Source organism: Polyodon spathula, chromosome 19 (genome assembly GCF_017654505.1).
Source record: "Polyodon spathula isolate WHYD16114869_AA chromosome 19, ASM1765450v1, whole genome shotgun sequence".
Lineage (NCBI taxonomy): Eukaryota > Metazoa > Chordata > Actinopteri > Acipenseriformes > Polyodontidae > Polyodon > Polyodon spathula.
The window spans coordinates 10,793,583-10,809,142 of record NC_054552.1 but is presented as its reverse complement, the minus strand read 5'-3'; the positions used below and the strand labels follow the sequence as shown (position 1 = coordinate 10,809,142).

Here is a 15,560-nt window from a genome sequence, read left to right as displayed (position 1 = left end):
TTCAGTTCTCCTCTTTGGATCAGCACAGATTTATCCAATTCTTATTCAATAAACTGAAATCCTTTCTTATACACACACTGGGCCACAGATTTGATGATATTACTTTTCACTCAAAGGTTTTCTCTGTACATGGAACAATAAGAACTATGGGCTGGAATGCATTTGGTCCCCTGGCAGCTTTTACTCACATGCTAAGTATAGTTCAACTACATGCTTGTCTTTATATACTTTTCGAAACTGGCGCCGCCACGCCCTGCAGTTTTTAAGTAACCAATTACTTTTCTACAATGAAACCCAGCCTCGTTTAATTACAATTCAGAGCTCCCAGGTTGCAAAAACTACATAGCGATGGTAGCAGGATAGCGCTAAACAATGTTCCGTCGTGCCGGTGATATTATATGGCAATTTAAGAACCGGCGTTTTCAAACCAGAAATTTGGTAAGTGAATTGTATTAAACTTTATTGATAGATTTCTTTTAACCTTCAGTAAAGAGCTACTTGCGTGTTACAGACTATAATCGTAATATTTTCAATAATTTGCTTTTACTGTAGGCTACGTCATAAACTGCATAACTATTGTCAAATACCCAACGTTACCAGTTATTAACGATAACATCAGACTACAGAATACTTTACCCTGACATCAGTCTGTTTTTAACTATGGTTGTGTTAACCGCTGGGTCCTAGCGCGGAATTTTATCTTTCAGGGATCTGTTTGTTTATAATATCAACTGTAATACACTGGCTGAGTGATCAGTTTTTCTTAAGATGGAGTGAAATTTTTACTGTACCGTTACACCTTTTATTCACAGTAAGTACTATGGAATTGTTTAGTTCACATTTGTATTACGTTTTCTTGGAGAATATAGCCTGCTAGTCTGAGCAGCCACCTCTATCTGTAAAGTTCGCTGAGTTAGTATTGTTATAAAGCTACTCAAATTCTAAAGAAAACGTCTGTGATGTTTAACACCATTATATGACAGGAATGCTATATTCTGTTTACATTCTTTTAAAGTGGAAAAAGAAATTAATATGAAGCTCAGCAGCACAGAAACCCCCCCATGTAACTTGCTTGTTCGAGCTCGTTTTGTATAAAAATGTGCCTCCCTCTGCCATATTTTCGGCGTGGATGAAGTATTTCCACTTTAGAATTATAATATGCTGTTTGTTTTTAGTTGAAGTTTTTCACCTGTAAAGCAGATATTTATTTACTGTTATTCAACATACTGTTAGCCTACATAAATCTGCACATGTTACACAAACTATGCAACTTCTTTTTTTTTAAACAAGGAGTACAAAGAGTAATACTATGGTTATTTCGGGGAAGTATTTCAATATTTGTAAGCATTTTTTAATATAAACGTATTTATTTTGGCGATGGTTAAATTGCACAGGTTACGCAAGACCGCACATGCACAGCTGTAGCAAGTACAATGCTCCAGTTGACTTGCAAAATTAAACAAATGGGATTTATTTGTTTTAGAAACGTGATTGTGATGTCAATGTGGGTTTAACGTGTATGCGCCTCAGTTCGGTAGGTATAAACGTAACCTACATGCTATTAAAAATTAGGTTAATGTATTTTTTAGAAAGATAGCAAATGTATACGGGATAATGCATGCATATTACAGTTTACATAACTATAACTTACTATATATATATATATAATATATATATATAATATATATATATATATATATATATATATAAATCGTTCCTATGTCAGGAACTGTATAGAATGTAGCATACTAGTGTCATTTCTTTTGAGTAGAACTAAGCTTTATTTGTAGAATCCCTCCAGCTTCAATCTTACCCCGGGGGGCAGGGTTGTAAATACTGCTTTCAGTAGTGGTTTTTTTTTTTTTTTAAATAAGAGGGTTTTTTTTTTTTCCTTTCCTTTATATACAGTGCCAAAAACGCGAGTCTGGAGCCCAGAGCAGCCTTGCAGAATCTGGTCACCCACGGTCACCGTAGAGCCACTGTTTCATTTACCACACGAGACGATAGTATTCGGGAATGTCCACGCCCAACTCGGAAAAGAAAAGCCGGTGGAATTTTGGTAGATCTGTGTCCAAGAAAAACGCGCAGGACAGGAGACAGTCAGCCCTGGAGATGACTGAGAACGCAGCTAACAAGCAATATGAACCCATACACCCACTCAGTACCAGTCAACAGCCTCCGACCCTGGAACGGCAAGCCGGTCCAAGCAGGAGCCTGGACGAGGAAGTGTTTGTGGATACAGGGGTTTCAAACCCCGACCCACCAGTTCCCAGAGTAAACCTGGATCCCAGGGTATCAATCTACAGTGGCAGGCGACCCATGTTCACCCGGGCCAACATCCAAGGACGGGTTTACAACTTTCTGGAGAGACCCAGCGGTTGGAAATGTTTCTTTTACCATTTCACTGTGTGAGTACATGCGTGTTAATGTTTTCATAGCACAATCTTAACCCGCCCCACGCACGTATTAAAGTACCATAAATTATCGGTAGTCTATTATTAACCCTTTTTCAGGAGCAGCAGTTTTTTTTTTTAATAGTTCGATACCAGTTTAAAACGGTTATAATTTAATAAAACCTTTAAGGAACTTTTTGTGGGGATTTTGAACAGGATTTCTCAACTAAATATATGCAATAAAAACTCTCAAGGCACAACGGTTGGGTTACTGGCAGTTGAAATAACATTGAACGGTGTTGAGGTAGCCTCTGCAGTAGGCTATAGCAAATGTCTATTTTTTAGGTTAGGCTGTACTAAGATGATGGCAAACAACACATCGCTGTCAGCAAAGCACGGTTTACCCAATTTACCTCAATCCTTTTTTTTGTTTTGTGTTATATATATATATATATATGAGAGAGCGAGCGAGCTAGATACGTGATATCAAAATAGGTTATACACTATATAAATGTCAAAGTGTGCTCAGTCTGTTGCTATATCAGTTTAAATTAATTTCTAAACATTTGGTTGCTATAATTACGTTCATATAATTATTCCTAAGTACACCAACATTATGTAGTGTTTATTTATTTATGTATTTATTTTTAAAGTGAGTATTGAAAGGTTATTTGTGAACGTTTTTCTTGAATGCCAAGAATAGGAGCAAACATGCAATGGTAATGTTAAGTGCAAATTGACAAGTGACCATTTGAGATTATATATAATTTGTGCATGTCAAACTTTCTAATGGGGGTTTAAACCCCAAAACCCATAGCTCAGGTCCTTCACACATTCTAATGTTAAAGGTAGGTCGAGAATTGTAAGGCTATAGATGCATTATACAAGTTCATCCCATACACTCTCAACTGGATTGCGATTTGGGGATGGAAGATGGTCCTCAAACCTTGTATCATTCATTTTGTTCATAATACTGCTGCATCCTTAAGCGGAAACAAAATGATTGGGAAAGTAATAAGACACTTTTGGCTAATACTTCCATCACTGTAGTCTTGCCTTCATTTAATTTTAGGTCTACCTTGTAATACTAATGACAATAACTCTTTGTTATTCTGACTGATAAGCTGGTCTAGTACAAGTACTTCATGTGCTTGTATAAGTGAGAGCACACTTGTTTATACTCTCTCTGGTAGTTCTAAGAATTGTATGGGAAATGCATGTGTCTGTTATTTATTTAATATATACATTTTTCATTTTTTTTTACTGATTTAGTTCAACAAGTTCCCTGAATGTTACTATTTTCCAATATAGCCCTCACTAAAGCCAGTATTACATCCTCAATTAAGTTTCTATCTGTCTTTAGTCTGCAGGTGGCTGTGTAATGTCAGTTTTCATTTTAAAAGGAACATTAAGTCTGGTTACAATCGGTTCTTTAATGTTTAATGTTGCTTTATACAACGGTTTTAGCAAGGTGATCGTACTATTACCGGTGTCTTTGGATACATGGGGACTGAGGGTATGTTATCTGCTGTTTGCTGGAGTGCTATTGCCAGTGTATCTGGGTTTAAATCCCTCTGGGAAAAGTTACATTCTATTTACATTAATCTGAACCCAGGGTATAATTAGTTGACCTGTAATTGAACCATGAAATGCACGATTCAGAAAGAAAATGTTAACATGTTGATAATGGATTTGATGATGTATTATTATTACTTGCAGGGTTACTCAACCCTGGTCCTGGAGGGCTGCTGACCCTCCTGTTTTTTTTTTTCTAACTGTACACTAAATGGATTAATTGGATCAATTAAGCTTCTAATAAGCTCTTAATTGTCCCAATTAAGTAATTTAGGGTACAGTTAGAATAAAAACCATGACACACAAATGCCCTCCAGGACCAGAGTTGAGTAGCCCTGTATTACTGTTTTATTATACAAATTTTTCCTAAACACAATTTGTACACACTGAAATGAACAATAATGTTATCATGTTCGCAACATCTGTGGTATGCATTTGAATACCAGAATGATGGAGATCACAATGACTATAGGCTTGGTCTCTGGGGATCAGTTGTTCAGACATGACAGACCATGGTAAACTTCAAAAACAAACAACAACAAACAGTGCCGTTGCCTGAGCAGCCACTTGACTAGGCCATAACAGCTTTTTTGTATGTTCATGGTGTTATTTTAGCCATTTCAAATGTTTCACTTTTAATTCTTTGGAGTAGTGTATTCACTATGATATGACATCACCCGCTTTCAAGACCCTCTGCATGTGTGACTGGGAATTTAAAGAAACATTTTTATTCTTACTGTTTACATTTGCATGTCAGAAACAAAAAATAAATAACATTGTAAACAATAGTAATGTATCTTTCAATTTCCACTTACACCTTTGAGTTCTGGAAACGAGTCATTTAATCTAATAAACAGAATCAAAATACAAATCTACTAAACTTGATTAACACCGTAACACATCTTGCAACAAAGGTTTATTGCTGACTTTTGATGAAATATGAAAAACATAAAAACATTTTAGTTCAGTTTATGCATTACATAAAAACAAGAACATTTACAAATGAGAGGCGGTCATTCGGTCCATCTAAGCTCATCCTGTGCAAAGTATCTGATTTGATCTCCAAACTTTGACAAGTTGAGTCTTCAAGGATCTAAGTACTTCTACCTCAACATTATGACGAGAGAGCGAGAGAAATAGAGAGGGATGTACTCCAGACCACTAATATGAACACAGTCCAGGATTACTTACAGTCACCTTTATATGATTGCATTTGTGAAAACAACTTTAATCTTCAGCTGAAAACTTATTTCACATTTACTTAGAACTTGCACATGCACAAAAATGTCCTACAACCATGCTCAGTTACACTCACAATCATGTTTACTTATTATTTTGTAATAAAGCTTCTGTGGAATGTAATCACCCATGAAACAGTCTTTCTTGGCATTCCAGTTTTTGTACGTAACTCAAACAGCTCTGGCTAGCTTGAGCCTCTAAAACTTCCCCTCGCAGCTCTGTAAGGTCATGCAGTTCTCAGAGTGTTTGTGATGTGGACTGCGGATGAAGTTGAGACCACATTCACTATACCTAGAACTTGAGCTGGATTTGACTCCAGGTGAAAGGACAGTAGAATTGTGCACTATCCATGTTGTCCTGGCCCCTGGGATGTAATGATTTTTATGACCCGGAATTTGAAATATCAAATTTCAGATGGCATGATTTAGAATTCTATGAAAGGATAATTATATAACAAAGACTTAAACATATTTTTCTCATTTAGACAACATTCTCCAAATTAACTTATTACACTGCAAATCATCATTTTCCCATTTATACTGTCACCACTTCATAAAACCCTTTCCTGTGCAGCTGATATTGGAACTCCAGTTGGTGCACTTATACATGATAGTGAATATAGAGTGTGGTTAAACATTTCTCTGAGGGAACTAGAAAACATAAAAACACTGGCAGCTTGTTTATAGCTGGTATGCACAAACACTTCTATTAATAAGAACATTTACTAACAAGGAGTCCATATGACTGGAACCCATTCCATACCCTCATCACTGTAAAAAATGTGTCTCCTTCCCTCTGTCTATAATAATGTACATATCCGTGATATGCAGAACTGGCATCTGAGCAGCCTTACAGGGTCTAATTGATGCATGTGTAAGAGAGGATTGGGAGTATTATAACATGGATTTCCCACGTTAATGCTACTCTATTTAAAGGTAGAATAAATCTGGTGTATGAAACTAAATAATTGTCTCATGCTGTTAGCACCCGTAACAATGCAATTGTCAGCTCACGCAGGTGTAGAAGAAAAGACTGATAATCAAATTGATCCCAATCTCTTACTTTAACTCACACACTGATGATGCAAAAAACCCTTGAGGAACTATAGTGCCCCTAGAAGCATGTTTTAATGGTCTTTAAAAAAGAACATATTGATTTGATCCACAATGAGCTCAAACTTAAAAACACACCCAAACAAATGGAAACAATTTAGGAAAAACTGAAGCCATTTACTCTAGCTTTATGTTAAAAAGCCAGTGTGTTTACTAACATGAATGCAGGGACTGCTTTCTGAGGCATGTACATAATCCTTAATTAGACTCCATTTATTCCTGTTATGCTACAGTGCATTTGGGGTAATGGGCACAGCTATGTTTTTTGGCTTCTTTCATGTATTCAGTTGGCTGGCACACTGGCTTTCTTCTAAGTGTTACATTAACTAGGGCAGGGTTTCCTAATCCTGATCCTGGGGATCACTGTGGTTGTGCTGGTTTTCATTCCAACTGAGTTCACAATTATTAGTTCAGTTAAGGGTTTGATTAAGTAATATGCTTAATTAAACCGTTTTAATTGTTCTCAGCTCCTACAAATTTGCTGATTTCAAGTTACTAGTAAAATTGTGTATTTAACTTGACATCTCCAACTGTTTAAAAGCTGAAAACAATTAAAAAGGTCCAGTTAAGGTAATTAACAATTCAATTAAGGGTTTGATTAATAATTGAGAACTCAGTTGGAATGAAAACCAGCAGACACAAGGGTCCCCAGGTCCTGGATTGGGAAACCCTGAACTAGGCCTCCCCCTGTTGTGGTATCATATTCGCCAAAGTGGAGGTGAATATGTTCTCATGGAAATTAAGAGACTGTAGATCTACATCACAGTCCAGTCCCTCTGGCTACATTATCTGTAGGACCAGGAATATCCAGTAAACGCAACACAGCCTTTAAAAAGAATTATTGAGCATGTCCAAGCAAGCATGTTTATTGAGATACTTGCTGCAGGGAGCTGAGAGCTATGGTAAAAAGTTGGCACCTCTCTGATCCCAGCCTGGCCTTGGGATTTCAATTTTGCTTTGTTTCTTTACCAGTGACGAAGTTCCTTCCAGTAGGAAGTTTAGTAGTCATTGATCGCTCAGTAGCTCTATGCCAGTGTTTCCCAACTCTGTTCCTGGCGGCACGTCGTGTCTGCTGGTTTTCATTCCAATGCGGTGCTTAATTGAACCCTTCAACTAATAAAGTGATTAACTGGGCATTTTCCTGTTATTTTTAAGCTCTTTGTTTGTTGATACGGTTCAATTAAGCAATTGAGTGCTGCGTCGGAGCAAAAACCAGCAGACAGTGTGCCGCCACTCTAGGTTTCCCTACAATGGCCCCATGACCAACCTTATTAGAAAACATTCTTCAGTGTAGTAATTAAGCTATGTGTGACCATCATAATAATTCTATTTTTATATAGTGCCTTTCTTAGTGGACCACCATCACAAAGCTCTTTACATAGGTAGGCTGTGAAATGTGCATTATATTCAGTCACTTACAATAGGACATTGATTTAACATCTCATCCGTAGGATGGAGCACAAGGAGTTTAAGTGACTTGCTCAGGATCACACAGTGAGAGAGAGTCAGTGGCAGGGGTGGGGTTTGAACCGGTGACCTGGTTATAAGCCCTGGACTTTAACCACTGGACCACACTGACCCCATCATTATGATTAGGCTGTTAATGGTAGGGGTATGGAGCTAGGGCAGAGGTGTGAAATAACAACAAACTCCCAAAAAATTAGTTGAAGTCAATTTCTCACTCCACCACCCAAAATACACTTCTTGTGCATCAGGTATTACAACACCACCTGAACCGCAAAGTGACTCTTGTGTGGGTTCAGAAGGGGTCTTAATGTCTGTTGCGAAGAAAATCAAGTGACTAAAAAAACTTGATTAGATTACATAGACACTGAGGATTTTAAACATGTCCTACGACGTGACCGTAATTAATATTTACTGGAGTTATTTTGTTAGCCCTGTGTATTTTAAGGTGTAGGTCAGTGCACAAGTCCACCACTCTTGCTTATTTAACTGCAGTTTTTGCTGGGGGTGGGGGGGTTGGGTTTAAGTGCTAGCCTGCCAAGAATATCCACAACCTTATCTGCTGTAGTGTGTTCATCAGAAGTGTGTTGGTCATTTAAAAAAAAAAAAAAAAAAAAAACCTGGCAGCTGCTAAGATGTTCCACTGCTCGTGGTAACAGCTAGGATGCATTCCAGAATGGTCTAGGGCTCATGTCGGTGCACATTTCTGATATTGCCGCTCTACTTCTTAAATGTTGTATTGTTTATTTTTTACTTTAGTATAACCTGTTGGTTGATCACATACCTTAAAAATTGTGGTTTAAAAAAAAAAAATGTAAAACAAAACCTTACCTATTGGGCACTTCCATTCGTTATATGTCTCACATGACCAGTTCTAAAAGAAACATAGTAATAGTAAACATGTATTTTCTTTATTTAAAGTTTATATCTGATGCTAGCCTTGGTTAAATAAACCTCGACACTTGTTTGAGCATGTTTCCTGTCAATAACTGTTTTAATGGCTTCTTTCATGTAAATAACCAATCAGATGATTTCCCTATTGACTGTGCCATGGAAGTTCAAGTTTAACATATTTCCTGTGAAAAACCTAGAATGTTGAAACTTCCTTTAACCTAAAGTAGCAAAAGACACCATGATAAGAAATACAAAAATTGTGTCATAAAATAGCTTAATCCTATCAAAATTCTGCAAATGTAAAAAAAGTTTTCCTCTGACTTTATTTTGTACTAAACGACTTTTCTCTAGGGCCAAGTATAACAGAACAATTGAAGGTCATGTAATCTAAAAAAAATAAATAATAATAATTGGCTCAGCAAACATGAATACTATTGCTGTTGAATATTTTATGATTGGGAGATTTTGTTTTGTTTCCTTTTATGATCTTTGTTATCATTATGAGTGGTTCTTTTGGCAGTTTAATGTCAGATCACTAGTTGGCTCATACCTCTCTAGAAAGACATATCTGGCCTCAGTTACACTCAGAGTGATTGCAAACATCAAAAAGGTAAGGGGGCAGTAAAAGAAAATGAAGAGAAAGACTTTTGAAGCTACTTGATACGCTGTGCAAGTCTCCTGGTGTAACTAGTCGCATCTAATATTTGAACAGTGTCAATATTTGGATCAGTTGATTAGGCTAGAAAGAAAGTTATCAAAAAATGAATCCTGAGCAAAATAAGTGTAATCATGAGTGAGTAGTGTCCAGTATTATAAAGTGTTTTGATGGGTACAATAGCAAAGTCATAAAACAAGAAGCAGCAGCTCACAATAGGATTAATATCATGATACTTGCAACATGTTTGAGTGTACCTGAAGGGTAAGTAGCAGGGTTCCGAAAAATATAGCATTACACGTCCCCACGTGTTTCTACAACTGTTTAAATATAGCGTTACACGTCCCCACGTGTTTCTACAACTGTTTAAATATAGTGTTACACGTCCCTGCGTGTTCCTACAACTTGTTAATAATCTAACTGTAATTTTTCACTATGCGAGTTGCAGCTTGAAAGTCTTTATATACCTGAGTACACACAGGCTGAAACCATTTCACTAATTTTGTGACTTTTCAAACAAATCATTTGCACCTGAGCTGATTTAGGGCAGTAGCAAAGGGGTTGAATACTAAAGCAACTGAGATTGATCTGTTTTTCTATGTGAATCTTACTCCTTTATATTCTATATGCAATGTTTCTCTACTTTATCAATGTAGAGTAGTTTGTGTAGATTCTACATGTAAAGTCTAATTTGAAAGCGTTGTGGAGTACGCTCAGGTGCCAAAAAAATGTGAAAACTTTGCAGGGGGGTGAATACTTCTGCAACCCACCGTATGTACTTACTGTACATATAAACATACTGTTGACAGAGTGTAGGTGGGGGTGCCGAGTTAGATATTGTATTATAACAGGATTTGAAAGTAATGGAGAAATGTCTATTGGAAAAAAAAAAAAAAAGAAAAAATGGTACTATACACAACTTTGAAAAGTGGACTAGGTCTTAGGAATTAGTTCTATCTTGCTTTGAGAATTAACTTTCTCAAAGTTGAAATGGATTTAATGAACTGAAACCTTGAATCCAATAATCAGAATGGGCTTTAACAAAACCTTCCTTAACCCAGTCCTGACCCTTTTCCGTTCCCTGTCCTGTCCAGTTTAACTGCCGCATTGTTTAAACTACGGTCAAAATCAATCATGCATATCTTTTTTCACCTCCAGAATGCTTTTGTTTTTGTTCTTACACAAACAAAAAAGAAAATTCTAGTTGAACATAAAAATCACCTCCCGTAACACTGTCAATATGGTGTAAGAAAGGCACTGCCTGGATGTGATGAGTCTACAAAGTGTTTCAATTGTTTTTTGGGCAAAACAACTTTGTTTTTCAGTGTTGTAGCACCATTTCTTTCTCTTAAATGGGGAATTTAACAAAGACTGAAGTAAATGCTTTGAATATCTGTCCATTGAGACTTCATTGTTGAATATCAGTAGTTTGTATACAGGCCTGCAGTGCACCTAACGGTCATCTTTAGGTTTTACAGAATATGTCAGGGATATGAATATGAGAAAGGCAGGAAGAAAATGTGCATGTGTACAGTATGTGACTGGGTAGTATGTCCGCTCTGCTTGTGCTTTTTGTATCTTTCTGGTTAGTGATACTTTGTAATACACTATACATGTAAACATTGCCCTATATTTCATGTTCTGTAATTTCCACTCCATACATAAGTATGAACTAGACCTTTGCCATCTGTTGTTTCTTTACGGTTTGGCAGTTTGATACAGTAAGTGATGTCGAGGGTGAAACTAATAAAGACACACACAGTGTCTTTCATCAGCAAGTGATGGCAGGGATAATACACCTGGTTGTGTGTGTGCATGCTGGAAAAACAGCAAATGTTTTGTTATTTTACAGAATGGTATTATACAATGGGAAACACCATTTTCACCTGACATGTCATCCTCTTGCTACAATAGTCACTGATGTTGTTAAAGTAATCGTTACAGTTCCATTGTTTTATGTAGATCCACAATGTCCAAGTTTTAAAGTTATGAAATGTAATTCTTTTAAAAAGTGATCTCTGGCACTAGACTAGGTTAACAAAATCTTTCTTTATAAACCATGCTTGATGTTGTTGCACTTCCTTCGTCATTTCGACAGCTTCTTTCCTGTCATTTAACTATCCAGCTGTTTCCCCTGAAATTACCTTGGAAATGTAACAGATTTCCTGAGAGCAAGGCATGGGAACATGGCAGTGCAGGTTTTATATATCAGAGTACATGTCAGGGATTTCTGTTTTATATCAAATTAATCAGTTATGTGTATATCGTGTTGTAAAATGAAAGTATTAGCTATGGCCAAAAGTTTTGCATCACCCAAAATAGAACAAACTAATTTTGCTTCATAAAGTCAGATGGAAACCTGCTGAATAATGTTACGTTAACATATTGAATTACATACCTCTTTGTAGTTTTTCATATACTTAATGAAAAATTGACAAATTGAAAAATGTGACATTTGAAGTCTAACATGAACTACTGCACTACTACTGTAGCTTCTGGTAGGCTTTTGCAATATCATTTTGTAATCTCACTTGTCAAGTGGCGCAAGGGCCAAAACAAACAGGTTTTTACAAACCTCACAAACACAACACAGCACGGAACACAAACGCAGACCTCCACCTCTGTCACCAACATTAATTCTACTCCTTCTCCACAAACACCCGTGAACGCCTATTTTATACACCTGTGGCCTAATTACTCATTTAATCCACATTCCCACGTGCTTTGACAGGGAGAATTTTAACCCCCTCTCTGCCAACCTAATATTCCCCACACAAACACACACACTGGCAGGCTTCCACACTGCCATAGTAGAACATAGGAATCTAATGTGATTACTAGTTACATCTGATAGGAGTTTTTACTTGGGACATATCTCACTGACCTCAGATGATTTTCTGTCACTGGGGAATCCTGCATGATATTTTAGCCATGGAATTAAATGGTTGTTGTGTTGAAACCAAAGATAATATGCCCGTCTTGCTTAAATGATGTAGTTACCTTGAGACTTGGGAAGAGTGTGATTTGCCAAAGCCTTGAAAAGGTTGGCAGACACTGTGCCTGAGTGTTACATTTGCCACGTGGAACTGACTACTGATGCACTGAATAGCTGAATCAGAGTTGCATTGATACAGTGACTCATTGAAGTGTTCAACCAGCCTGGCTGGTTTGTGGTGTTTGGGGGTTTTTACCCAACTCTGATCACTTCCTTACTAAATATTTGGTACACTGGAACAGATATTGTCACCTCTAAAAGTACTTGTAGCTAACAAAATAGTTCCTTAAATGTACTCTGCCATCCAAATCCGTTCATTATATTGGTGGAATCTGAAATGTGCAGTGGAAGAACACATATTTTAATAAACATGTACTTTCGTTTTAAAACATGATACCTGGTACTACTCCAGGTTATAAAAAATCTCCCAGAAGGCAAGGCAAGCGCAATTAGTATTTGTTTTTACCTAGTGTTGATGATCCTTTACTAATTGTAATTGGCTACTGTACCTTTTAAATAATGTATAGTTAATTTGCGACACCTACTAGGTTGTACTCTGTGGCATATCTCTATTGCAAGGAGGGCGGAGAACTGTGTAGACATGCCTCGGATGTATCTGGAGTAACGTGGAGTAACTAGTAGGTTAGAAAAATAGAAGTACCTGACTCTGTGACATGTATTCTATAGAATGGAAATAGGCTATGTATGGTCTGAAGAGTTTTGGCTACTAAAATAAGTGTGCTCTGTGCCCATAATCTGTGTCTGGACTCTCCATAGTGGCTTCTGGCCTGGACTAACATCAAACCGTCATGTCCATTATTACCAGATACCTGTGTAGCTAATGGCAATGAAAACCTAACCCTAAAATCTATGCAGATAATTTCAGTGAGCAAGATGTCCTGGGTATTGGCATCCAAATCAATATACTACCAATTCAGGATTGACTGGTTTGTTCACATTTAATGCAGGTACTTCACAAGATCCCTTTTCCTTTAATCCCTCTGTTTTGTCGCTTTGTGACCGCATATTTAAATTCTGTTTCAATTCGAAGACGACCAGGAATATACCTGCCACACTGAGCATTTTATATCCGAGCTTCTGATAGGCCCCCCCCAGGGAGTGATGTCCTCGGTCTCGCCTTCCGAGGGAATAAGTAGTCACTCTGCGGAGCTCACTTCCTCTTTTGCTTCTCGCTGAGGTAAGGCAAGGTACTAATCTGTCCAATTGCAGTTGTCTTGGACTGCCTGCTTGGTGTGCTTGGCCAAATCATTTTTTTCACAGTCCATCTGCCAGGTGTGGTGACTGTTCTACCCCTACAGCTTGGCTGTTGTGTGTGTTTTCTACTGCTCTTGCAGTTTAAGAAATAAATAAATAACAGCAGCCAGACAACGTGTGCTTCCTCCACCAGGGCCTGGTACTCGCTGTTAAGTAGACTTCACTGGCTGTCTCGGCCCGCCCACCTTGGTGCGTTGGGCCTTACAAAAACAAACAAACAAAACAAAAAAAAAACAGCGAGAGTACCCTCTCTTTCTTTGCTGTCTCTTAGCAGTTCAGCCTGCCCACCACAGCCCTTTGAGCCAGTGTTCCACTCCAGTGTACACTGCGCGCTGCCCCGGTTATGTGACTACACGTGGTGCCTTCGCTACTTCAGCGCATTGATACCACAGTGCACCACTGGTTAACGCTGACAGTTCTGCGCACTCTCGGGGCTCATAGCCTCAGACCCCCAATACCTTTGATACCCTTGGTGCTTGGGCAATCGATTTTCTCACCCACTTATGCCCCGGTACTTGACATTGCGTGCATGTGTTGTGACCTTGATGGCAAGCATGCTTGCACATCCTGTGGAGGGAAGCTTCCTTCAGAGGACAGGCACCTCCTCTGCGTTTGGTGTCTGTTACATCGGAGCATGCCTCCTCTGCCTTGAGAGATGCAACCTTTTGCGAGATATGTGCTTCTTGGGACAGTAGCTCCTTTCCTCAGGATGAGGAGGGAAGAGATACCCGAGAGCTAACCTTAGAGATGGGTCCCAGCTCAGAGACATCCTTGGATGCTGGGCTTTCCCACGCTCAATCCCTGTGCTCATGGAGCGAGCCTCCAGGTACCTTGGATGGCAGCACGCAAACCACTCCGGTCTGTCTTCAGGACGCAGGCTTCATTGCACCGCCTTCAGCCCTTCCTGGTGTTCCCTCATTCCCTGGTATTTCCTGGAACCACCTGGCCTTGGCGCCGAGTGTGGTGAAACAAGGAACCCCGCTGGCTTCTTTAGACGGTGTTGGGGTGCTGGACTTAGCGGAATTCCCACCAGTGGACTTGACCATGACTGCCCTGGTGTGAGCCCCTCTAGTAGGGGGTTTACCTAAGGACCCGGCATGCCCTAATGGTCAATGCAAGGTAACAGGCCTGTTTAAAAAAGGCCTATATGGCGGAAGCCCAATTAATGTGCCTGGCTAACACGGCAGGCCTCCTTGTGGCATACCTCAGTCGGCGTGCCTCTGTGAACCTTTGACTTCGGAGCTGCGCCTAGTTTCAGGCACGCTGTTCCAGATTTCCAGCTTCCAAGGCCAGGTCCTGGCCCTGGGCCTGAGCCTGGCAAGCCTTGTAGTGGCTCAGAGGCAGCTTTGGCTGGCCCAAGCGAGGGTCCCTGATGCGGACAAATTGGCCTTGCTGGACACGCCAGTTTCTCCTGGCCATACCTTCAGGCCAGCCGTGGGGGAGATATTACAATGCTCCTACAGAGAACGTGAGGCATCTCAGCAGGTTGCTTCGATGCTCCCTTCCCAGGCTCCGTTGCGAGATAGAGCGAGACGCTGGTGTCCACTTGTGGCACGCACGGTGGATTGGGCGGTCCTGATCCCCACTGCACCGCATGGCAAATTCAGGCGTCGCAATTAGGCTTCAGCCCCAGCTAACAGCCAGGCCCACCCGCAAGGATGGGAGAGCGCCAGACGTGGGGCTCCAATGCAACAGTGCTCGTTGGAGGCAGTTCCACCGCCTCCCCAGCCCCCACAGCAGGCTCCATCACAGCCTCAGCAGCCCAATCTGGGCCCTGATGGCTTGTGGACTCAGACCCACCCTTTCACACAACACCAGCTGCAATACTGGTGTAGTTGCACTTCGGATACTTGGGTGCTGACCACCGTACACATTGGTTATGCGCTTCAGTTCCGCTTGGGTCCTCCTCTCTTTCGAGGGATCATGGTTACATCCATGAGCGACCCTCTCCAGGTGTC

The 15,560-nt window shown here is 39.6% G+C and overlaps 1 protein-coding gene across 4 annotated transcripts in view; it reads left to right on the top strand.

The window, feature by feature from the left end:
* Positions 1–320: 320 nt before the first annotated feature.
* The window catches only part of LOC121294959 (potassium voltage-gated channel subfamily KQT member 1-like), a 338,253-nt gene continuing 323,013 nt past the window's right edge, over positions 321–15,560 (top strand). For all 4 annotated transcript variants that reach the window (XM_041219215.1, XM_041219214.1, XM_041219213.1 and 1 more), the window contains exons 1-2: positions 321–438; positions 1,909–2,408. In XM_041219215.1, the coding sequence (XP_041075149.1) occupies positions 2,017–2,408 (392 nt within the window). In that variant the 5' untranslated portion in view covers positions 321–438; positions 1,909–2,016. The remainder of the gene's footprint in view (positions 439–1,908; positions 2,409–15,560) is intronic.